General features: G+C 38.4%; 1 protein-coding gene across 19 annotated transcripts in view; it reads right to left on the bottom strand.

Annotated features, from left to right (window-relative positions):
* TENM3 (teneurin transmembrane protein 3) overlaps positions 1 to 24,394 on the bottom strand; it is a 2,441,918-nt gene that overhangs the window by 20,066 nt on the left and 2,397,458 nt on the right. For 14 of the 19 annotated variants that reach the window (XM_088793202.1, XM_088793204.1, XM_088793207.1 and 11 more), the window contains 5 exons: positions 22,259 to 22,491; positions 21,009 to 21,163; positions 19,341 to 20,215; positions 2,177 to 2,352; positions 688 to 923 (listed from right to left, as the gene is read on the bottom strand). In XM_088793202.1, coding sequence (XP_088649328.1) covers positions 688 to 923; positions 2,177 to 2,352; positions 19,341 to 20,215; positions 21,009 to 21,163; positions 22,259 to 22,491 — 1,675 coding nt within the window. The remainder of the gene's footprint in view (positions 1 to 687; positions 924 to 2,176; positions 2,353 to 19,340; positions 20,216 to 21,008; positions 21,164 to 22,258; positions 22,492 to 24,394) is intronic. The other 5 variants (XM_088793205.1, XM_088793208.1, XM_088793210.1 and 2 more) reach the window with 1 other exon arrangement.

Genomic DNA, 24,394 nt, shown 5'->3' with positions numbered 1-24,394 from the left:
GTGTTTTAGTACTTCGTGTTGTCTTCACCAAATAGGTGTCATAAATCACAGCTTCCTTCCTAGATATATTTGGCCCACAATGTGAGAGGGAGAAAACAACACCTAACAAGGCAATGCAGAGAACATTTTGCAAAGATTAAGTACACTAGCATAACAAGAAATAGTACGTTACTCCTAAAAATAGCGAGGAGGCAACAGTTAGGTTCTGACGTCGATCCTCTTCTATGTGCCCAAACTGTACTTTAAAAATATTGAGAATGCAAAGGAAAAAAATCCATCTTTCAGTGGCCAGCCCATCTCTTTCAATATACATATTTATGAATTGGAAAACTTTCAATATTTAAGCCAATTCTTTCTTATCTCCAGCCCTCCGGAGTGGGTAACAGGAAAGTATAAGATATTAAGATAATATTAGTAAAATAAGAATCAGTTGACAGCCTGGCTATTTGAGATTGTGCTACATGCAATTTCCTAATTTCCTAGGGAAGACTTATGTTTCATTATAGATATATTGCAAAAACCCTTTTCTCAAATAGTTGGCTTTCACTATAAATGATCTAAGGGCTTGATGGCTGGATGTAAGCCCCGGACAGATGACGGTGGGAGGAGGTGAGTGGAGGCAGGCCGCGGACAGCCGCCGACACAGCACGGAGGAGAGGCAGCGGTTACCTGCCCTCTGACACTCACCCTAAGCTTCCGACCAAAGACGTTGACTTTTCCTTGGGCTTGCTCTTTTCGGAATCTCCATTCCACCAAATTTTGACCGTTTTCACCAGGAAGAGTCATGTTTCTTTTGGCAACTGTTGGATTAGCTGTGCCAGCCAGAACATGTGGCTCTGTTTGGTAGTGTGAATCGAGACCGCTGGCATAGATAATTCTCAGGGAGCCATCGTAACCAATCTGGTAGCTGTTTCTTAACTGATCTAAAGAACAAGAAGCAGAAAACATGAACTATAGATACGGATTAAACACTTGGTCAGTGAAACACTAGAAGTGACATACATTTCTAAAATGGCGACTGAACCCTCTTTAGGAGGAACTAAAAAGTGCTTAAAGATCTCTTAGAAAATAACAAAACAACTTTGATTTCTGGCATTTCATTCTAGAACAAGTTTGGCTGAATATTAAAGGAAAACTTTAGGGGAATTTGAAGACTTTCTCCACTTTAATAGATTTCTTCTTCTTATTTGCCTGACAAAATAAATGAGGCCCCACCTCCATGGAATGTGCAGTAAATGTTTTGCAAAGAGCCAACCAAGTATGTGCTCTTTGGAGGGTGGTGCGTCACTCCTAATGTCTTATAAGACTCCATCCCTGTATCCTTGATCGAAGAACTTTGAAAAGATTTACAATCTATACCTTGTATCCCAAAAATGTAAGGCGACCTTCCCCCTGAAATTGACTTTAAAAAGGGAGTCATCTTACATTTGGTACAAAAACCCACTTTCCTATTGTAGGCTATATCTCAATTTAAAATTTTTGCATACTGTAGCACCATTTCGGGAATAAATGAATACAAGCAATAGTAATTTCAGATGATTGTAGAGATTACCAGACAGAACTGGTACAAAAACGAGTCAAAGAAGTTTAATTCAGATTTAGTGATTATTCTTAGAGCTATGGCCTCACAATTGCAACTGTCATTTTCCAAGATTACATCAAAAAGGAATACGGCAGAGGTTCCATGATGGAGATCTTGGATATACATGTCTATAGAAGGAGGACACTGAAAGGCCAGATATTACTTAAATGGGTATTCAGAACTGGGATACAATTTCCAGTGACCGCAACACATGTGGATTCAGATACTGCATCACGTATGGATTCAGAAAGTGATCTGCCTCAAACCACTGTCCTTCCATGGCAGTAAAGATGATATGCTCGGGGAAACTGTGAAAGATGACGCAAACAGGGTCTGATGATGTACATGAAGAGTTGGAAAAAGACAGTGTTTCCAGGTTAACATATTGTTTCACATCATGTAATTTTATAATATGTATATATAAATAAATAAACATGACATGTAGACATTAAATTATTTCATCAATATTTCCAGAGGTTTATATTTTCACCTTCCCTCTTCTGGTTCGTTTTAGAAAATGGGGGTTGTCACATTCTATTTGGGTGCTAGTGGCATTTTAAAAATAACAGTTTAAAATGATGCTTTTGTGTTTACCTTGAACCATGGTGTAGAAGGAATCAATTGAGGACAAATTTGAAGTGATGCTGACATCTTCTTCTCGGCTGGATGACTCAATGTCCACTGTGATAGCTTTGTCCATGTCCCCATGAAGGTTTGTGACCACTCCAGTTGGAAATGTAACATTTGTCAGACGACCTTCGCTGTCATAGCTAAATAAAAAGGCATTAACTTGGTGTTAAACAGGAAATGGTAGGTTCTTTTCATAAATATAATGCACAGCAGTATTAGCTGCACAAATTTGGGAGACTATTTGTCTTTGTGCAGGAACGATACAGAGTGAGGACTTCAAACATGCTTTGAAGTAATCAAAAGCCTGTTTAACATAGAAAAACCTCACCGGTGAGAGCAAGAGTAAACAGAATAGCTCTCCATCTCAGCATATTATTCTTTGAAGTGTGACCAAAATCCTCCTGCACATCTAATTTGCTGTTTCAAAGGGAACATGTTTGCTGATATTAAATTCCTTAGTATTTCTCCATATTTTCTACAAAGTAGATTTAATTCACCGTTATATCAGTCTTTAAAGTTTTACTAACTTACACTCTCTATGGCAGTGCAGTATGAATATATATACAATATTTTTAAAAAGGTATTATCTACATGTATATATTTGCACATGTAAACATATTCTTTTAGTATCTTAGGACATCTTCAACAAATGAATAAAGTCTTTTAAATACTTTCTTATTTCTCAGTTATTAACATATTTTATAATGGTAAATTGGGACTTAAATGGTGGTAGGCATGGTGGTAATCTATCTTGTTTATGCTGACATTGTAGGAATGGGTGATATCTTGAATGATCTTTTATGTTTCCTGAAATGAGATGTAATATATCCTGACAATGATACTTCGCTTTTTTATTACACACTTTTTTAGCATATAAATATAAGAGGGACTTATAATTTAAATGTTAGGATACATTTTAAAAAGCTGTCCTATAATTATAAATATACATTATAGATAACACATTTTATTAGCGAATTGATTTTTTTTTTTTTTTTGGTGACTTTTCTATTGGTGGCAGCACCAGAGAAAATTTCAAAAATGACAATATGGTTTGAAGAAAGAAAAACATGCAAGTTGTGGACGACAAACTAGGGATTCCCTTGGGATAACAATATACTTAAGCTTGGATTTCAGACTGATACCCAGGCTGCTTCATAAATAAAAGGACTGAGCGAAACGGAGACAAGAATCATATCCTACCTAAAATAAGCCCAGATGCAGAATTCATAGAACAAGAATCTTAATAGTGAAAAACAAGTAACCAAGGGGAAGAAAAAAGTGGAGAAGATAATAATATTGGGTATAAATATGGGGTGACAAGGGAGTAAAGGGAAGAAAAAAGGACTTCAATGATACTTGGTAATAAAAGGATAGAGGGCTTTTAGAGTACAAAAAATTAGCTGTGAAAAATGTGGTTAATAATTAGGAGAAGATTCTAGGTAATAAAAGCAGAGAAGATTCAGCAAGGGCAATGGTGGTAGAGATAGGAAGGAAGAAAGGAGGAAGGAGAGACACTGACGTCTGGTCAGGCCCAGGGATTAGTTGGTCCCATTAATTCAGTGGGGACAATATCAGTCAGATCGTGGGTCTGACTGACTTGTTCCAACAATTTGCCACGCTGCTTAGCCAGCGGCAGGAACAGGCACTCAGGAAAGAGACGCTCGACAGAGAAACGAAGAGAATGCAAATGTGCCATTGAGTGCAATCATTGTTTGGACCCACAAAAGGCAGAGCTGAAATAGAAAAGCAGACTCCGTCCTCTCCCCACCCGCCCAAATGCCCCTAGCCGATTAAGGCATCAATGCAAGAAGCTCGGCATGGTTTACTGATGTCATTGCTGTTTTGAAGAAATTATTACTCCTGAAGAAACAAACATGCATAGGTCTATTTATACAGAATTATTGACAAAACCAGCCTGAAGTTACATCTTAACCTGGACGTAATTCTTGCTTCACCTAACGTTTCTCATAGTATAATGTGAAGAACACGTTACTGTGTATTAAAGACATTAACGTCCTTTTGAAGACACCTATATAAAAGAAAGTTCAGCGCTGCATTATCCCCTCCCCTCATTTGTCAGATCGAAAAATGAAAATATGATGTGGTTAGGTGACTTGGCCAGGTTCTGATTGCATCTCATGACTGGGCTGTGACTGGAACTTTCACGCACAGGACCCCAGGCCCATTAGCCCTTGTGTAAATCACAGTGCTTGATTTAAAGTGCAGAACTATATAGCTTTCTATAGATGATGCCACCTGCCAGCACTCTGCTGATTCATTCTTGCTGCTGTCACTCACCTGCCCTTTTTCAACCCCTTTGCTGGTTTATGTTTTGTAGCTCCATTCAATCTAAAGTGGGAAATGTCACCTTTCTCCCGCAGAAAGCATTTCTCCAACCTTTGCCTCTGCTTTCATTGGCTTACCACATGTTCCATGTCCTGCTGGGTAGGCATTTCGCATCACAGGATGCTGAGCTCCCTGCGACAGAGCACAGGGTGCTGCACGTTCAGACTCTAACCTATTAGCCTTTGGTTCTCTGGGAAATAAAAATACAAGTAACCTTTGTAGGTAGTGCAATTAGAATGACATAGGGTTAAGCTGGGATCTTGGTGGCCGAGTTGCACAGCTTAGCCCCTGGAAGTTCTCAATTTTGCCTTCAGAGGAGTGGCTGAATCGAAGTTAAGGCACTTAGAAGGGCTGACGTGCTTGCACAAGGCAGGCCAGGAAAGCTGCCATGGTGGAAGGGCCCTCAGAGCTTCTGCGTCACCAGTCTGAAGAAGCTCTATGTGCAAGTTACAGTGACAGGATATGATGGACACAAAGGAGTCTGGTTGGGGAAAGAAGTCAGACATATGAAAACGTAACTACTGAAAACGAGTGCCATGAGAGTAGCACGGACCCCCAGGGTACCTGCAGTGCAGGCAGGGATGCGGACATGCTGGAGTACTGAAGGAAGGGCCACATCACAGTGGGTACCTAAGCGGAGCCTTGGAATAGATGTGGGACTTAGACAGGCAGAGAAGGCATGGACGGCATTCCAGGAAAACAGCCAGGTGAGGGTATGGAGGAGTCAGGATGGAGGGGCTGTGAGGTCAGAGGGTGGAAGAGACCGGCTGAAGTGGAGGGTCCACGTAGGGTCCATTGCGGGCAGAGGGAGGCCGTGGGCAGGTTTCAACATTGGCGACTGTGGGAACTGAAGGACGTTGTAAAGGAAAAAGCAAGGATTTAATCAGACTAGTGTGATGGCAGCACTGTAGGAGCCGAGGGGTGAGGTGATATGTCAAGCAGGGAGGGCTTCTCACACTTTCCGGTTTTAGCAACCAGGAGAAAAAAAATCAGGGGCCAACCCAGGGTTTTTAAATAAATAACGATCCTATGTTACCTCCATCACTTCAGAAGGAAAGGCCAGGCAAACATATCAAAGACAGAAAGAACCTAACTTCAGGATGAGAGACCGTTCTTTAAAAGGAATAAGGAAAGCTTTATGAAAAAATTCTCTGCATATCATTATTATTTTTTAATTTCAGCGTCGATCAGTGACAACTTGTTTTACAGATTAGCACCTAGGTCAAGAGAAATAAAAACAAGATGAGAGACATTAAAATCACCAGGGGACTCTGGATGAGGGAGTGAGAGAAGAAAAAGTAGTCAAGGATGACTTCAGGTACTTTCAGAAATGTCAGGTGAACCCTTTACCTGGACAAAATTAGAAACACAACACACCAGCAAATGTCCAACTGTCCCCTGAAATACTGGGGCCCTAGGTACTAAAAGAGGCCTTCCCACCAAACATATGCGTCAGGACATAGTCTCTGCTTATGTGCAACTTGGTGGCTTTACTTAATGTTGCTTGGCCTTGGTGGTGAACTTGCCCTGCCTGCCCAGCTTGTATATTTGAGATGTAGTTTTCTTTCATTAGCTTTTTGAATTTACAATGCATTAGGCTCTAGGGAATCTGGCTAGAACATCAACTTTATGCTCTCCACTCCTCTCATGTGGTCTTAGCCTCCCAGCTTCAAATTCAGAACACAGCACATTCTTTCTGCTCCCGATTAACCCCGCTTCACAAAGGACTCTCGCTGGAAAAGACAAACTCCCTCCAGCTCTTAATGACCTTCTGCTCTTTCACTGATGGGATGCCCTTATTTGATGTGTATCTATTTGTTCGTCTTTTAATTTTGATTGTGTTTTTGCCTAGACTTGCTGTTTTAGCCTCTGTGGTACATTTTAAAATCTCTTTTCAAGTTTTCTAAGCAGTGGGATTATTGACAAATGCCCCAGAGACCAGAACTTCAGCCATTCTCAGTTGAAAATGCTGTTCTCCTCCTGACATTTTCTCTCTGTCCCCCTCATCGACACGCAGTTCCCAACTCTTCATTTTTCCTTCATAATATCTCCCGGATATTTATCTTCCCATTCCCACAGCTGCCCTAGATTTAAAACTGGTCTTTTTGCCTTTCCCATCTTCACTGATACCAAGTTAATCTTCTGAAACACCATTATGATAATACTTCTCTGCTTAAACATCGTTAGTGGTTCCTGAACTGAGAGAAAATTTACTGACTTAGACTGTTACCCACACATGTCAATAGACTATCAATACTGCAAATTGATTCAAGTGGAAACAATGTGCAGTTCTCGAAAATTTTCTTTAAAATTCAACAACAGAATTATCTATTGTCCCCAGTGCCTCCCACAAAATGGCTTCTTTGATCGAATGTTGTGTTTTTAAAATTATCTTCTGCTTTTGAGAAAAATCTGGGTAAATCAGAGCAGGGCTTTAGAGAAGCAAGGAAACCAGACATAAGAACAAATCATAACTCTGGAGAGGTAGAGTATGTGTTTTACCCCTTGCACTGATTATAGCCTTATAACGCGCCGACACTGAATTGGTCGGTCTGAAAGATGAGACGGATTTATGTATTTGCTTATGTACTGTTGGCAGTGCCTCTCTCCCAAACCTTTCTTCTCTTCACCTAAGAAGAGTGAATGAAAGGCAGCTAAACGTGTGTTATCACAGACTGTTTTCTCCTGTCAACCTCAGCCTGTTCTGAGAAGGCAAGATGTTGGTTTGGGTGTATTCTGGAGGCCTCTGGATGGGGTCATGTTCAAGTTTAGTCACGATTGGCTCTTCTGTGTCTTCCCCAGGGCCATCCCAGAATAATCCTTCCCTGAAAGCTGCTTGGTGGGGGTACATCTGTCTGCGTTCACACTTGAATCACAGGAAGGACTCCCACGAAAGATTTACCAAACCTGTTTTTCCCCCACTGTCCCCTGTACACAGAGGGAGAATTTTTACTTCCATCTATTGGGGTTCCTTAGATTCAAATTTCCTTTGACAGTTTAACAATCAGCAAACTCCCCCTCCCCCAAATTCCCTCAGTCTTGCCAGCTTTCTGGAAACGCTTTTTTCCATAATGATAATGTGCAACAACTTCTCTGTCATTGTGTAAAGTTGAACACAATTCCTAACCCGATCATAACAAAAACACGTGCATCAATCACTCCTTGATCCTCATTCCTGATGAAGAACGTGCACCAACAGCAAAATCAGAACAGAACCTGATTCAAACCTCTAAGGGGCATTGGTTTGGAATCCTAAGAGCAATAATGTGATTTGTAACACTAATAGCAAAAGAATTTACATTTAAGCATTCTAGGGATGAATCTGAAATTTATATACTTTAATAATTATTTCATAGACAAATTATAATTTCTTTGAATTCAGCAGTATTGCTGTCAGTAGGAAATCCTCAAAAATCAGGTTCTGTGTAGAAAATGCAAAATGCTTTCATCATTAAGGTAAGTAGAGCAATCAAACAACGGCGAAATGATGGGTTCATCTGGTACTCAGCTGACTGCTATCTACCAAAAATGACAGGGAAAATGCAAAATAAAAAAGACAAAAGAAAGAATTATTTTGCATGATTTCTGTCTCAAGTGCTAAAAGGATCTTGATTAGAAAGGGGGAAAATTGCATGGTGGGATGGAGAGTGGGGTGGGAGGTGGTTAACACCTGTTTAAATTTCTTTGTCGCATTGCATTTCATTCACAGGTCTTGCTGATGGGGCGAATTCTGACCAGTGCTTTGCTCCATAAAACCAGAAAGGGCAGTAGTCTGCAGTCAAACCACTATTCCCTTGTTTCCAATGCCCCAGATAACATGAGTTCAGGAGTATAGGCAAGGACAGGTCCTCACCTCTGGTTCAGCCCTTTCTCTGAACATTGAGCCTAATGATAAGATGGTCACAGACATGACATAGTTTTCAAAAACTGAATTCAAGAGAAGTGACCCAGTGTCTTTTTCCTTACACAGTCATTACCACCTCAGGGAGAACTGACACAGCAATAATGCACAGCTCTGAAATTCGTAGGCCTTGAGTTAAAGGCATGTAAATCAGGACATTCCAGAATTAGTTCCCTTTGGGGTCTGAAAGATTCTGGGTTAGCTACCATTATGGGAAGAATCATGTAGAAGTCATTTAAAAAAAATTGATTATCGACCAAGGAAAGTTGATGTGAGCAGGACACATCTAATTTGTTTAGATAACAAGTCTTGTGCAGGTCTTGAAATGTAGACTTCCGAGACAGCTGATGTCAAGGGGAATTTTTACTTCAAACAATCTGTAAAACAGAACTGTGCATTCCCTCATCTTCCTGGATTTATTCCAAGAGACCCTGAAGGGCTCAGAGGACAAACCCATCCTTCTCTTTTGTCTTCCTCTTTGTATTCTGTCACTTGTTCCACCAAACAGAGACCACCACTCAGGAAATGTCTGTGCAGTACGTGAAGACAAGGAGGGATTTGGGAGACTTACAGTTAGTTGGAAAGTTTTTTTTTTTTTTTTTTTTTTAGAGAGTAGGAAGCCCATTTGGAAAGAGAAATCTAATTTATTATTATGAAGTGCTATTACTAGCACTAGCATAATATAAAAGATATTAGGTTTGATAAAAATGCAATATGCCTAACTATTTTAGCAAAGGAAATTTGGTAATTTGTTAAATGATGTTTCTTTTGAAATAAGCCTTGACAGGAGCTTATGAAAAGTTGGGGAGAAATGTTAGCATCGTAGATTTTTCAGAGTAGGAAGGAATTTTAATGATTAAGAAAGCTTTCCTTTTACAGGTAAAGGCACAAAACTTTAAAGAGGTGCTGTGATTTGCCCGAAGTCACGCCATTAGAAGTGACAAAATCAGTACGTGAACCGAGGTTTGCAAGCCCAAGGCCTTTTCCAGTCAGCCTATGCTGTCTCTCAGAAAAGAGAACAGAAAGAAAGTGGTATCAAGGAACTAACGAAATGTCAATGATTTGGGAAACTGAGGTGACTATGAAAGAATTGCAAGTGAAAACAATTGCAGTAGTGGATAGATTCAAAATCCAACTAAAGTGTTGTCTATTCATAACAAGCGTGAAGAGAAAAAAATGAATATTGTGGCAAGTGTGAGGAGTAATGGAAAGTAGAGGAACAGGCAAACTTGGGCAGTGAAGGAGCAAAAGGGAGTATAGAAAGGGGAAAACACTATAGAAAATAATGTAATGCGCAAGGGGAGGCACAGATTTGAAGGTTCCAAAAAAATTAGGGATACGGTATCTGGTAGTAGAGGGTAGACCCTAAAGTAGCCGAAAGAAACTCCAGCGTGCAAATTCATATGTGCACATTGTTCCCACCTTGTTAACTAGATCTTCCACATTCCTTTTCAGTGTGATTTCATTCACACTCATGGCTTTGGTTCTTGCCATGGCTCCCACATCCACCTCTCTGGAATTGGCTTCTATTAAGTTTGAAGCAGCCATGTTGGACCACATGTAAACTGTCCTAATGGTAACCTCGAATTCCTAATTTCCAAATCTGAACTCATCATTTGTCTGCCAACCTGCTTCTTGCCTTATTTCCCCACCCACGGAGCCATCTAAGTGACGTGATCCTCCTTCTCCCTCGCCTCTGACATTCAGTCACCGAGTTTTAGTTCATCTCCTAAGGATGAAGCTGCCTCCTTTTCTGTAATTTTGGTGCTCATCCCAGGTGCAGGCCTGCATTTCTTAACTAGATTTACTGCCTCCTTACTCCCACCCCCCCGCCCTTCTGTAGCCCCCTACTCTTCTACCTTCAATCCATCCTTGTACTGTCACCAGACAGACCACGTCGCTTCCCTGTAAACTCCTCTATAAGAGCCCTGTGTACCCAGGTGGAAAGAGCCACCAGACACGTCAGGGGAGCCCCCCTTGATCAGATCTCCCTTTCCAGTCTCATCTTCCCTCTTCCCCACACGCGTTCTATGCTCTGAGCTAATGTTCGTTCCAAAACCAGCCATGCTCTGCCTCCTGTGGAAATGCTTTCTTCCAGCCTGGAAAACTCTACTCCTGCTTGCTAACCCTTATTCATACCTTTCAAGACCAAGCTTATAATTTTACCCCCTTGGGAAGTTTGCTTGCCTCATGTCTGTCCCTAATCCCCAACCTGATTTAGACGACCCTCCTCACAGCACGTTTAAAAACTCTATCTTTGCACTTCACACTAGAATTATTTACTTCTCTGTCTCCCTCAGTGGGCTCTGAGCTCCTGAAAGGAGGGAATGTGTCTTTTAGCTCTGCATTCTCCAGTGCCTAACACCAGTACCTGGCACGTAATAAATTCTTATTGAATGAATAAGTATCAGTGAATAAGTGAATGCCAGGAAATTGGTGGATACATGGAAAATGTTTGATGACCAAAGGGCACAGGCAAAATTCCCAGCTTATGGGACAAAATGCCTATAAGGTTTGAAATAATTTAATAATTTGCCAGTTGGTGTGCCTTTGCAATGTAACAGTAAAACACTTTTACTTTCTTTAATGACTTTCATGTTCTCAGGCAGCATAACTGCTTTTGGCAAAAGGGCCTGCCTGGGGGGCTGTTGCCTAGACCAGTCCCAAATGGGACTAATCGTGTCTATGGGTACACCTTTGTGTTAAGGAGAATAAAGTATACTTTAAAAATAAGTTTAAAAAAGCAGAACTCTTTATTAATTATTAAGGCAGGAATGAACTAATCTTTAATTGAATATGCACAGGTATGTACCTGCAGCTAAACTGCAGATACAACCTTTCTCACTAGTTCTAGATTATGAATAACCACGGCATAAACTCATTCTTCCAGGTCTTAAGAGTGTAAGAGTTAGTCATCCTCTTTCTTGGTTTGTGTAGGAATTGTCTGATGCATTTCCATACTCAGCCATTTTACTTCTTAAGGTTGTAACATTTTTGCAATCTTTCTTTTGTTAATATAACTCGAACTGATCGAGTTTAAAAACATTATCTATGGGTAAAGAACTTTCTTCTAATTTCAGAGATTTATGCTTATTAGAACTCAGTTCCTTCCTTCTTTTTCTAGAGTTTGAAATAGAATGAGGTCTTCCTATGTCTAGCTCATGTTTGACATATATTCATTCAATTTAAGTATTTAACTCTCCCTTTAGATAAACTACAAGTTTCTTCGTTTCTTCAGCGTTTGCTTTTCATACTATTTTTCCTCAAAAGGTTTAGAGGTGAAAAACACAAAAAAAATCTTAATCTATATAAGACAAATTCTTAAATAGATTTACAAGGACAAAATCTAGTTTTCAGCCAGAGTTATAAAGTCGTATTTTTTTTTTACATCACCATTTCTCAGAAGTTTTGGGGGTCTCACTTGAAGAACCACAGATTTACCAAACTTTGGGATGGACTGAGGTCTATGAAATGTGTTTTGAAGTGTGTGAGTGTGTATTTATGAGATGTGGTAGTGATGATGGATGGGACGGCTGCTAAGTGAGGAATTGGGGTGATTTGAAAAGTGCGGAGAGTATCCCGAGTCATCTTATCGCCTTCACAGATGGCCTCCCACAACCCTGGAAGAGTTCAGGAAAGAACAGTGTCCACATTAGTTCTGCATTTGCAGTCTCCGGACCTTCTGAAACCACTCGAGGATCCTGGAACGCAGGCAAGGGGCTTTCTCTGGGAGGCTGAGTAGTTAGGGTAGCCAGGAGGGAGGGCTGCTGAAGTTGCTTTTATTTTAATATGATTGGAATGAGCCAGAGATGCCAATAGGTCTCTAAAAAATACCCAACTGTCGATCTTCAGTTCTGTGATTGTAAAATAAATAAATAAAAAGTTCCCTTTTCCCTGTTGTCAATGTGTTAATTTCTTGCCCTGTTTTCAAACAATCCTTTAAAATGGCTGGTGTATAACTCAGTCGTAGGGTAAACTGTTTGATAATCACTGTGCAAGGGAAGCTGCTGACGTACACAGCTACGAGGCTATCAGATCAACTGTCTAATTCACACAGTCACGTAATTAGTTTAAACAGGGAATTCGACGCTTTTGGAAGCTGCATTTTCTTACTCTTGAACCATTGTGGGGCAATTTAGCACATCTAGCACATTAATTTGCTAAATGGAATGCACTGAAAGAGTTAATGTAGCTCCACAACTATTGATACCCTGCAAATTATACTAAGAGATTTTATATTTTATTATGTACTGAGATATGTAGAAAAAAATCAGGTGAATCTGTTTTTATTGATTTTTTTTCCCCTCGGATAATTTTTGAGTAATCTGAATAACATACAATTTCCCCATTTCCCATTCTGCTTTGAAACCTGAATAGAACGAACTATTTCTCTAAACAAGGCTGCAGAAGAAAACTGGATTAAACAGGTATTAATAACAGTCTTATCTTAGTCCTGAGTTGATGTTTGAAATGTACGGCAGCTACTTTCATCACATTTTTTTACTGATATGTCAGGAATACACATTCTGGTTAAAAATTTGAAGCAAAATTATTAAACAATTAAACAAAATAGCAAAAATAAAAATCAATCATAGCATTGTCCCTTGATTTTAAGTGATCTGCTGATAAAATCTCTTAAAAATCATTCTTAGTGTCCCAAATGTTTTCTTCGATGAAGAGAGTAAGAAAAAGAAAAAGGGAAATAAAGGGGGGGAGCCAAGCACCATTTTTAGATAAGTATTTATAAAATGGGTGCTTTATTTTTAATGCAGTTTTTGGCAGAGACAATAATGAAATGTGGTTTCAACGTTTGAGTGTTTAGGGTTGGATGTCAGATGCCTATCGAAGGAAAGGTTATTCTCTCAGTTTGGTCCTGTGGAAGACGCCTCTATAATTTTGGTAACATCAGAAGCTATTACAGTAACACACATATAAGGAGAACAACACGGCACCGATGTCAGCCTACTTAGACATGATTCAATGTCACCAAGAATGGACACATCTTTTCTAATGTGGAATAATTGTCACTGAGTTTTCCAAATTATCTGTGTTTTCTGTACAGTGTTTTGAATTTGTAGCAGACACGCCTCACACTGCCTATCTCTCCTCCTCTGAGATCCTTTCTTTGATTCTCTCCCCGAGTATTAGAACTGGTGTCAGTGGGAGTCGTGGGTTTGCCGTGGGCACAGAGTTAAGTTCATTATAAAGAAATGGTTGAGAGGCTCTTTCTGAAATTGCTAAGCTTGAATGAGGGACAATAAAGCACCCAAATGAGAAGCTGGAGACCCATATATACCTACATAAATGTGTAAAAGCTAAAACTCATTTATTTGCTCTGTAAATCTGAATATAGCTCACAAAAGATCACAGAGTCAGTTCCACAAATATAAAAGCTCCACATATTCCAAGTCCCAGGATAGAAAAACTGTCACCAACCTGGAAGTGTGCACATCAGCCAGAACTTGTGGCTTTATTTTTTGTTTTTTCACGTTGTCTTCTTTAACCAGACAGAAGAGCCTCTACTATGCTTAAATGATTTGTATTTTATGCAGGTAAGCAAGCAGAGAACTGTGAAGTGCCATTTACTATTAAATAATTTATTCTGTTGCCCGATTCAATATACTGGATTTGCTTTTATGTGCATTCAAGTATAAGAATTGTGGTTTCGCTTTGGGTATGAACTTTTTAAATAATATATTTTTAGCAGGTGAGATCTTTTTGGTTTCCTTGAAATTACTCTAGCTAAAGAATCATAACATGGGATAATTGTTTTTAAATGGTATGAAAAGCAGCATGAGATAGTCCCTAATAGTAAGTGAAGGGAATAACTAGGCTTATCACAGTGTCATCACAGAAAGAGACCCTCTTAGCTAGCTGGACATCCTGTCACTGCCCAGCATGTCGATGGAAGAGGACGTCTTGGACAAGATGGCTGATTCAATCAGTAACAAATAATTATTTAGTTCATGAAACATATTCGTGTAACTCAGAGATTTCAAAGCTAAGTTATAAACCGTCTCATACTCACTGTAGTCTCCCTACCATACCCATCCAGCAGCATGTCTGAGGATATTGGTCCCTTCTCTAACAAATCACAATAGGGACATAATAATTACAAGTACATAGAGAGAAACTGCTGCCAAGAAGAAAATGAAAGGAAGGTTTGTGTGCTTTAAAAACTATCTGTGTACCATAAAAAGTCATCCTTGTCAATTTTATAACTGATAATATCCTCAGGTTGGGAATCAGGTTTTCTTTTCCTAGAACCATTCTTTCTGACACCAGGTACAATATTTTAACTGCATTTTGCACAGGAAATGTTTTCTGTCTTTACTCTTTAACTCCTTAACACTGACATTTCAGAGGAAAGTGCTATCAATATGAAGTCATATTTTTTGCTAATTGTTTTAATAATAAGACCAACTGAGGAAGTCCTTATTGTATAAAGCAAAAGACAGTGAATAAACATGTAATACTGGGTAAATCTATTATAAAAAGATCAGCAACAAAAATGGAAGTGTTAGTATTTTCAGCATTAACTATTGGTACAGAGAGGTGCGGACTATCTCAGAAAGCAAGCGAGCATTTATGTGGGACCCTTTCCATGGAGACTTGGCCAGACCCAGCTATATTATAGGTTTTATGAGATTCTTCTCTACATATAAATATTCATGTGTCTACATCTTTGGTTTATGCCTCTATTCCTTCATCCAACAAATAGCTATGGGGAGAGTTCTATATGCATTACAACATTCCAGGAGTTGTGGGAGCCACAAAGATAATTAAATAGTTTGCACTGTATAAAACACTTTCAAATTTCATTCTATACTCACAGCAATACCGTGACATGCTAACGGTAAACTAAAATTTTTACTGAGAAAAAAAGTAAAATAGAAACATGTAAGTAATTTGAGCTAGTTCTCTTTTTAAATTTCTTTGATAGAAACTATGCCAATGATCCCTTTATCAGTAGGCAAATTTATTGATTCCAGGTCTTTTTCCATCTGTTTCTATCCTATAAAGCTTTACTCTCAAGGCTTTTTAGACACTAGGCTAGCTAGAAAGCTGGGCATGTACAAATGGGAATTTGAGCTGAAAATTTTAATTTGTCTTGTAAGGTATTTGGGCAGAAAGATGATTACAAGCTAGTATCAGCCCTACGGAATGGGTGTCATGAGAGCCAGTGAAAACAGGTGTTTTTAACTTGGGAATGGTGCTTCTTTTCACACTCTCCTCATGGTTTTGGCAAAACTCTGACCATTGTGAAACCTTTACATTCTTTCTTTATGAAAATTTCATGTACCCTTCAAAGGTCTAAATTAGACACGCAGTACTACAAAAATAGGAAGGGAACTTACAGATATGTACTAGCACTCGGGGCATCTGCCAGCCCACTAGTGACTACAAACACCAAGAAAGTCTGACAAAGATTCTGAGTTCCCGTGGGCTCCACTCAACGTGTCCAAGTTAGGATATAATAAACAGAGACTATTGTTGTCAAGGCTCTGATGAGCAGGGATGGGGGTTGCGGTTATCCATCAACAATCTCAAACTTCCCCAGACAAAATGTGCCACTCTGCCAGAACAGCAAGTACCATGCTTTGGAGGGGCTGCCTGATAATGACGCTCCCCTCCCTCCTTTCATGTACTTACTGAGGAAAGTGTTTTAGAGTTTCTCACTCTTAGAAGAGGTGGGCCCTTACTCTTTCACAGCCAAATTATAACAATGTATGGGAAAAAAAAAATGATCACTCGTCATTCAGACATGATGGTTCAGAATTAGGTTAAGTACTCTCTGTTCAGGTTTAAATTTGCTAAAGTATTAAAGAAAAACTTTATTTTGTAATAGTTGCCTTTACTGTATCTTATCTAGTTATAAGACTTAATAGATATACTTTAAAAATGATGTTATGAGTTGTATTAGTGAACATATGATTGTCACATATTTAATTAAAAACATTTATTCTTTATAACAATGCTTGCCCATTAGATTCACAAGATTGGCTTGCCAAGTCAGCCTCTACTTTAGCTGCCATGCTGATTCTTGACTAAGCCTGAATGTTTTGGAGGGTGTTTGTTACCAGAGAAATGAGTTTTCTCGGTGCGCCACAATTTAAAAAAAAGGTGAAACTCTCCAAATTTGTTTATACTAACTCCAGCAGTGGAGCATCCTTTTCCAAACTTGATGAAAATTCATTTGTAGGTCATAAGTAAACCACTGTGTCTGCTGCAAGAAGTTCATGTATCAGCAGTAACTCACATGGTAAATTTTGAGTGGTATCAATTCCAGGGAACAAATAAGAACACACTCAAAAATGTCCCACAGAGCAGAGCTTGGGTCCTAGACTGTACCAAAAACTTATTTCTCTATATTTCCCCTTGCTTTCAACTAAATTGAAACCCTACCAATGCCACCATCATTTCCTGAAGATCTTATAATCAGAGCAGCTCTCCTGCCCAGTCGCATCTGATGGGAGCACTTTTTCTGTACTCTTTTTTTTTGCTTCTTTGGCAATATAGCCTGCTATCACTTTGAAAATGGTGCAAAGGAAGTGCTTTCCATTAACTTCCAATTTATTCCTTTCCTATTGCGATCCTAAAATGAGCAAAAGCAATGTTAAGACCAGAATTTTAATGTAATTCAGTTGAAAGGTTTGTTCCCTTGACAAAATCATGCTGCTGGGTAACATTCATTTTATTAAAAGGGAATCTGTCAAAAAAGAAAAGCAATTCCAGTGACCAGAGAACTAAGCTTTACGTATATGACCCATTCCAGAAAAGTTGTACAAAAATATTTGTATATTGGATCATTTTTTCTACTGACTTTCATAAAAATTTAGAGGTGTGCTCCTACAGGAAATACATTTGCTTCAGCATATCATTATAAAAATCATACTAAGGAAGTCAATATTCATTTCAAGGACTATTTTGCATTTGTCAACATGCCATCTCTGTATATCTAATTTTCCCTTATGGTTTGTGCAGCAAACGAGTCATCGAAAATGATTTTACACATGCATTCACTGCAAAGTACATATACCATAAAATATACAATGGCTAATTTTCATTTCATTATGACTGACCTCGCAAAATATGACTGTTCAAACCGCACATTGCCTGGGCCACTACTATACATATTTAGTAGCATACTCTGGCTGGATGAGCCTCATACTTTTTCATATACTTCCAGAGCGACCAGCAATTCCTGATTTGCATTTAGTGGTAAGGTTCTTTTAAGTGCAATTTAGATTCTCTAGTAACTGATTATAAAAAGTTAAGCCTTTCTATTGGATAAGAATAATGGTTGTGGTTACCAGAGGGTAGGGACGAGGAGGGTGGTAGATAAGGGTAAAGGGGATCAACTATATGGTGATGGAAGGAGAACTGACTCTGGGTTCTGAACACACAATGTGATATATAGATGATGTATTACAGAATTGTACACCTGAAATCTATGTAACTTTACTAACAATTGTCACCCCAATAAACTGTAATTAAAAAAATAATGTTTGTATGGGCAGAGGACCTGAATAGACATTTTTCCAAAGAGCACATACAGATGGCCAACAGATAAATGATGCTCAACATCACCAATCATTAGAGAAATGCAAATTAAAACCACAATTAGATACCACCTCACACCTGTCAGAATGGCCATCATTAATAAATCTGTAGACAACAAGTATTGGTGAGGATGTGGAGAAAAGGGATCCCTTGTGCACTGTTGGAGGGATTGTTTCCTCGGAATATTAAAAGAAAGTACTACCATATGACCCAGATATTCTATTCCTGGGTATTTATCTGAAGAAATCCAAAACACTAACTCAAAAAGATACATGCATCCCTATGTTCACTGCAGCGTTATTTACAATAGCCAAGATAAGGAAGCAACCTAAGTGTTCATTGATAGATGACTGGAGAAAGAAGTGGTACATATATACAATGGGATACTACTCAGCCATAAAAAAGAGGGAAATCTTACCATTTGCGACAACATAGATGGATCTAGAGGGTATTATGCTAAATGAAATAAGACAGACAGAGAAGGACAAATACCATATGATTTAACTTACATGTGGAATCTAAAAGACAAAGTAATAAAGCCAACAAAACAGAAACAAACTCATAGATACAGAGAACAAATTGATGGTTGCAAGATGGGAAGGTAGTTGGGGGGCAGGGGGAAAAGGTGAAGGGATTAAAAAGTACAAAATGGCAGTTATAAAATTGTCAAGGAGATGTAAAGTACAGCATAGGGAATACAGTCAGTAATATTATAACGACTATGTATGGAGTCACATGGGTATTAGACTTATCAGGGTGAACACTTTGTAAGTTGTATACATGTCTAATCACTATGTTGTATACTGGAAACTAATATAACATTGTATGTCAACTATAATTGAAACATAAATAAAAAAATGAATAACATTTGCAGTACCGATATAATAATTAGCCAAGTTCATTGCAAATATTTTTAAAATTCCTCTTCAGTGGCAGCTCTCAACATAGTCAGCCTTATCACGTGGGCAAATGTAAACTCAAATGGTTTATGCCTAAAAACCAAAGCTGTAGTATATTCTTGAAAGGTTTGCTACTAATGTATTAGACCATCATGAAGCAACACGTTAATCCTTAGACAGAGGCAGATTTACCATGACGATAATGAAACTTAAGCCTCAAGGCTTCTCACTTACATGGGTCCTTTCCAAGGCCCTGAGTCTAATTTTGTCTTCTTTTTCAGAATGAAGCCAAAATGCTAGAAGCTTCAGGCTCCCTTAAATTAAACCTGGATCCCTTTAAGATTACATTATTACCATTTTAGATTACATTATGATATCACGGTATTTTATAATCCGAGTAGAATTCTGATATACTTACTCAAAAAATGTTGTCCATCCAGTTTCATCGCTCTTAGTGGCTAAAAGGCCACTATTGCCGTGGTAAGTGAACAAAACTAATTCTAGTCCTTGAGCAGTCATACTTTTCAAACATCCGTTTGTTCCTATGGTCAACCATATCACTTGGTTATCTGGAGACACCACTCGAACTGGCATCCGATTCGGGTCCCGTCTAATTCTGAGGGTATTGCCATTGCTGTCAGTCACAGCAGTGATATCGTTATCATTGCTGTAGCTAAAATTGTAGAGGTAGTCACCAGTGACTAAACTTACGGTATACTGGTGAGTACCATTGATGTCAAAGATATAGAGTTCTTGATCAGTTGGAGAGGCAACTTCATAACAGTTCATTGAGTTAAGTAAAGGCTTATTCTTTGACACAGCCCGGATCCGGATGTTTCCTAGATCTGCGATGTACAGGGTACCGTCTGGAGAAGCGGCGAGGGAAGACGGAGCGCTAAGTTTGGCATCTTTGGCATAGCCATCACCACTCTGGTAACAGTCACAGTTAGCGTCGTTTTTGCAGTCACATTCTGAAGGTATTCCAGCCACGAGGGAGATCTCCCCATCCGTGGTGACCTGTCTTATGCGGTTAATTTTCTTTTCATCTGTTTCTGTAATGTACAGGACCCCACTGTAGGACACAGCAATGGCAGTGGCTGATTCCAGTGTTGTCTGAACTGCGTGCTTCCCCACAGAATATTCCACTCCTGGAACCTGACAGTGCATGGGCCGTCCAGCAGCAATGCGCACTTGACGGTTTTCAGTGATCTGTAAAACTACATTATTATCCAGGACATAAATGGAGTTATCCATAGGGTTAATGGCTAGGTCAGTGGGCCATTCCAGACGGACCTTAATAAAAAAGAAATGGTCTGCTTAGTCAGTTACTGTATTGCAGTTAATTTGCCAGTAGAGTAAATTAGAACATTTGGCGAAATTACCCTTAATTTGATAACCTGTTTTAAAATTGTTTTTTTTTTTTTTTTTGGGGAATACCTACAGTAAAATAAACTTGAAAATTTTGAGTGAAAACAACTATAGGAAATAACATTTTATTTAAAAATACAGCTTATCGAAAAGATTTGCAAGTTACAGCCAAACAGCTAATGAAACTCTTAACAGTGATTTACTAAATATCAGTGAGATATGAACACATATGTTCCTTTTAGCAGTAATAACCACCACATGTCAGGGCTTTTTACATTATGCATACATTAGTGTTCTATTGTGTTTTCAATCAGGCCAATAGTAAAGTTCCTAATTTTGAATGTAAGTCCATTGGAACTAATCATAGTGGGTTCTCTCTACTACCTAAGAAGCTCATGCATTCAAAGGATTAGAGATTTAAGCTGGTTGGTTCTTTTTGGAATATTTGCATGCTGCTACTTTACTGGTATTTTATTACAAATGCTTAGCATTTCTTGGTGATACTTGTTTTGCATCTCACTGAATTCATCAAATGCACAAGTATAGAAGAAAATACCTTTTTATTAGCTCCTGAGATACACTTAAATGGAACAACTTTATCTCAACTACTGCCACGCAGGATGTATGCAGTTTAATATGGCGCCATCACAGGCTACTGACATAGTAAATCAGGTCACGTAGAGGAAAAACAAACAATTCAGCGTAATATTTTAACTACCTGGCTGATGTGCATGCTAGTGTCACAAGTTAAAGGTCTGGCTGAAGTCAGGTCATTAGAGCCCAGGAGAGTTGATATGATTCCATTTTGATCAACTTTTCTGATCATGGTTCCATCAACAAAGTAGATTAATCCGTTCTTATCAATTGCCATTCCTTTATCCAAGAGAAGAAAGTGTTACTAAGTTTTCAGAAATGATTACGTTGATTAAACTTTTAGGCCCATCATTAAACTTAATATTTAACCCCAGTGATAACATGGGGGAAAGGTAACAGGTAGGATTGTAGATTACAAACACATTAGTAAAAAAACCCAACAGAGGCATTTACAATATAAATACATGTAAAATATAATTAAGAAATAAACCAAATTTGTAAGAATTTCCACTTTCTGTGTGAATCAAATACGTAGTACCTGTGTTTTAAATACAAAATTACAGTGTCTGTATGTTATCTATAAATTATAGAAATAGGTCAAATTCTGTTACACTGAACTTAGAGCAACTGTATTCCAACAAAAATAGATCTAAGCCAAGGTTAGTGTTTTGTTGACCTTGTTACAATGAAATTTGCTATTATGAATAATTCAGTATAACCAATACCTTTTTCCAGTCCTTGTTCCCATAATAGTTGCTAGCTATCATGAAAAAGAAAATAAAGCCCTAAACCAAAACCATTGTAATGAATGGCATAATACATGAGCAACGAGTCAGTCCTGATTTGTGTAAAAGCTAGAAACCTTTATCACGTAGAATTTTATCCCTTGTTACCTCTAGAAATTCCTCACAGCAAGCATTTTTTCCCATGGCATAGAAACAGAAGTTTAATAGCTCCAAATTGGGTGAGGGCTAATGGGGTTGCTTAGTGATGGTTTTTCAAGAGGCCTGGGACTCATTCATGACAAAGAAATTCCAGGACAATGAAAGAATTTGGGCACTTCCTTGAAGTTGAACAGGATGTGACCTGAATAACACAGAGTAGCTACTTTATTCTTCGAAAAGTTGAAAAAAATGGTATGATAATAATAAAAAAAAATGCCAAGAACCTAATATTTACTGTAAAATCAACTTAGGATTCTAGCAGTTTCACGCTAAAAGGCTTTTAAAAACACTAGATGTGAACCAGCTTTCCAGAACACAGCTGAGGATAAAATGTTAGACTCAGCATTAAACACAATCAGGCACCAACTGGATTTTCTACCCTTTTTCTTTTTTAATAAAAAGAAACCCCCAAATTGATAAAAGTCAGTACCTTTGGGACTCATAAGTGTCGCTTCCACAGCCTTCCCTCCATCCCCACATCTGGCTTCATCGAATGGGAGGCACTGCTCCCCTGTCCCTGCAACCACTTCAGCATTTTTCGTCAAGTCTTTTGCACCCGTAAGTGACTTTGGGCGGTAAATTCTGCGGGTGTTAGTGTCAGAAACATACAAATCTCCTGTGACCGGATCGGTTGCAAGGTAGTATCTATGAGCTGGGTTGCTGCTGTAAAAAACGGATCATACATAAACATCACAAGAGAGTTACTCCTAATATGCAGAGAGAAATTACAAGCAAAATAAAACAGATCTTGAGATACTGATTATACACTGAAATCCACTATCAAAGATCGGAAAATGAATAGCATATTTAATAATGACCTAAAAGAATGACTGAAAAGAATTGATAGGCATCTCTGGTATGATTGTTTTCCTTCCTTGCCTGTTGCTAAAGATTTAAATATTATTAAAACAGCCATCTTAAAAATAATTACCTTCAGTAGGCAAAATGCTTCTAGCCTAAAAGATAGAAGCAAATTCTCTACATCTTTTTGGTTTGATGCAAAGCCCTTAATAAATTGCCCTTGAGTGACAGACATAAAGTTAATTCCAGGGGAAGGTTATCTCTATCAAACTCTCCAGTGAAATCCAATATATTTTTAATTTCACTTGGACCTCATCATAGGGAATTCTCCTGTTCTCTTCCTAAAAAAACAAATCAAAATGAACACCTGCCCCTGAAAAAAATGTAGCATGTCTGGTTGCTCTATCATAATGCAGAAAGGTAACATGTTGTAGTCACAGTGTTTGTCCTGGGCTATGGGGTAAATTCTATAAAATGAGGTCATTAAAGTGCCGGAGGTAGGCTCAGTCGGTGGCCTAACACACACAGTGTGTCAGAATGGTAGATGCATCAGCTAGATTGATTGAATAATTGATTGATTGATTGATTGATTGATTGATTGATTTTCGGATGTATAAAACAATGTAATAGACATTTACACCCCTCACAAAGTGATAATCCCCTCCCCCAATCTACTACCCTTCTGACATCATACACAGCCGTTACAATTCCACTGACTCTATTTCTTATGTTGTACTCCACATCCTGTGTCTCTATATATATTTCATATATATAATTATAGTTGACATTCGATATTATTCAGCTTTAGCTTCAGGTATACAGTGCAGTGGTCAGATATCTACACAGTCCATGAAGTGGTCTCCCTAATAAGTCCAGTGCCCATCTGATGCCCTACAAAATATTTACATTATTGATTATATTCTCCAAACTGTATTTCATATCCCTGTGGCTATATTGTGATTACTAATTCGTACTTTCTAATCCCTTTACCTTCTCATCCATCCCAGCCCCTTCCCACCTAGCAACCCTCAGTTTTTTTCCCTCTATATCTCTGAGTCTACTTCTGTTTTGTTTGTTTGTTTATTCTGTTCTTTAGATTCAACACATAGGTGAGATCATATGGTATTTGTCTTTTCATCAGCTTTATTTTTAAAGTTTGTACATTGAGTTGCTCTAAAACCTGTCTATGAATTTGGTGAGATACAGAGATTTGTTCGTAAAACACAGTGCCTCAGTTGTATAAACTAGCGCAAATATATTATATTTTATGTCCCATTACCTGTAAAAAAAATGGTAAGGCCAACATTATCAAGGAATGGACAAATTATGACACACAGTTGGAATTAAACAGTTAATCTCCTTACAAACACCTCACACCATAGTCTTAGAATTAATGTAATTTTGTACCATGTACAAGTATTGCCTGCTGAGAAAACAGTTCTAAAAAGAATTTAAATGATTGGCTGTGGCAATAAAGATGTCAACAGATAGGAATTTGCCAGGTTTCACCTATCTTCTGGTGACAAACCCAGTTTTACTGATTCATTCATATTCTCTCTCTCTCTCTCTCCTGCTTGTTTCCATTTATTTTATATGTGAATATCTAAAATATGTAGTATAAATCTAACTATGTGAAGATATTTAATCTAATTTATGGTGTAGTGGTTTTCTTATTACTGGTTAGGTTCTAATGAAGCATTCTCACTGTTGAATGCTCTTCCTTTTAAGTGGGGAATATATGTCCTTTATTACTCCTGTAAGATTC

Source organism: Rhinolophus sinicus, chromosome 16, assembly GCF_057876585.1.
Source record: "Rhinolophus sinicus isolate RSI-liver-muscle chromosome 16, RSI-T2T, whole genome shotgun sequence".
Taxonomy (NCBI): Eukaryota; Metazoa; Chordata; class Mammalia; order Chiroptera; family Rhinolophidae; genus Rhinolophus; species Rhinolophus sinicus.
This window is presented reverse-complemented; position numbering and strand designations above follow the sequence as displayed.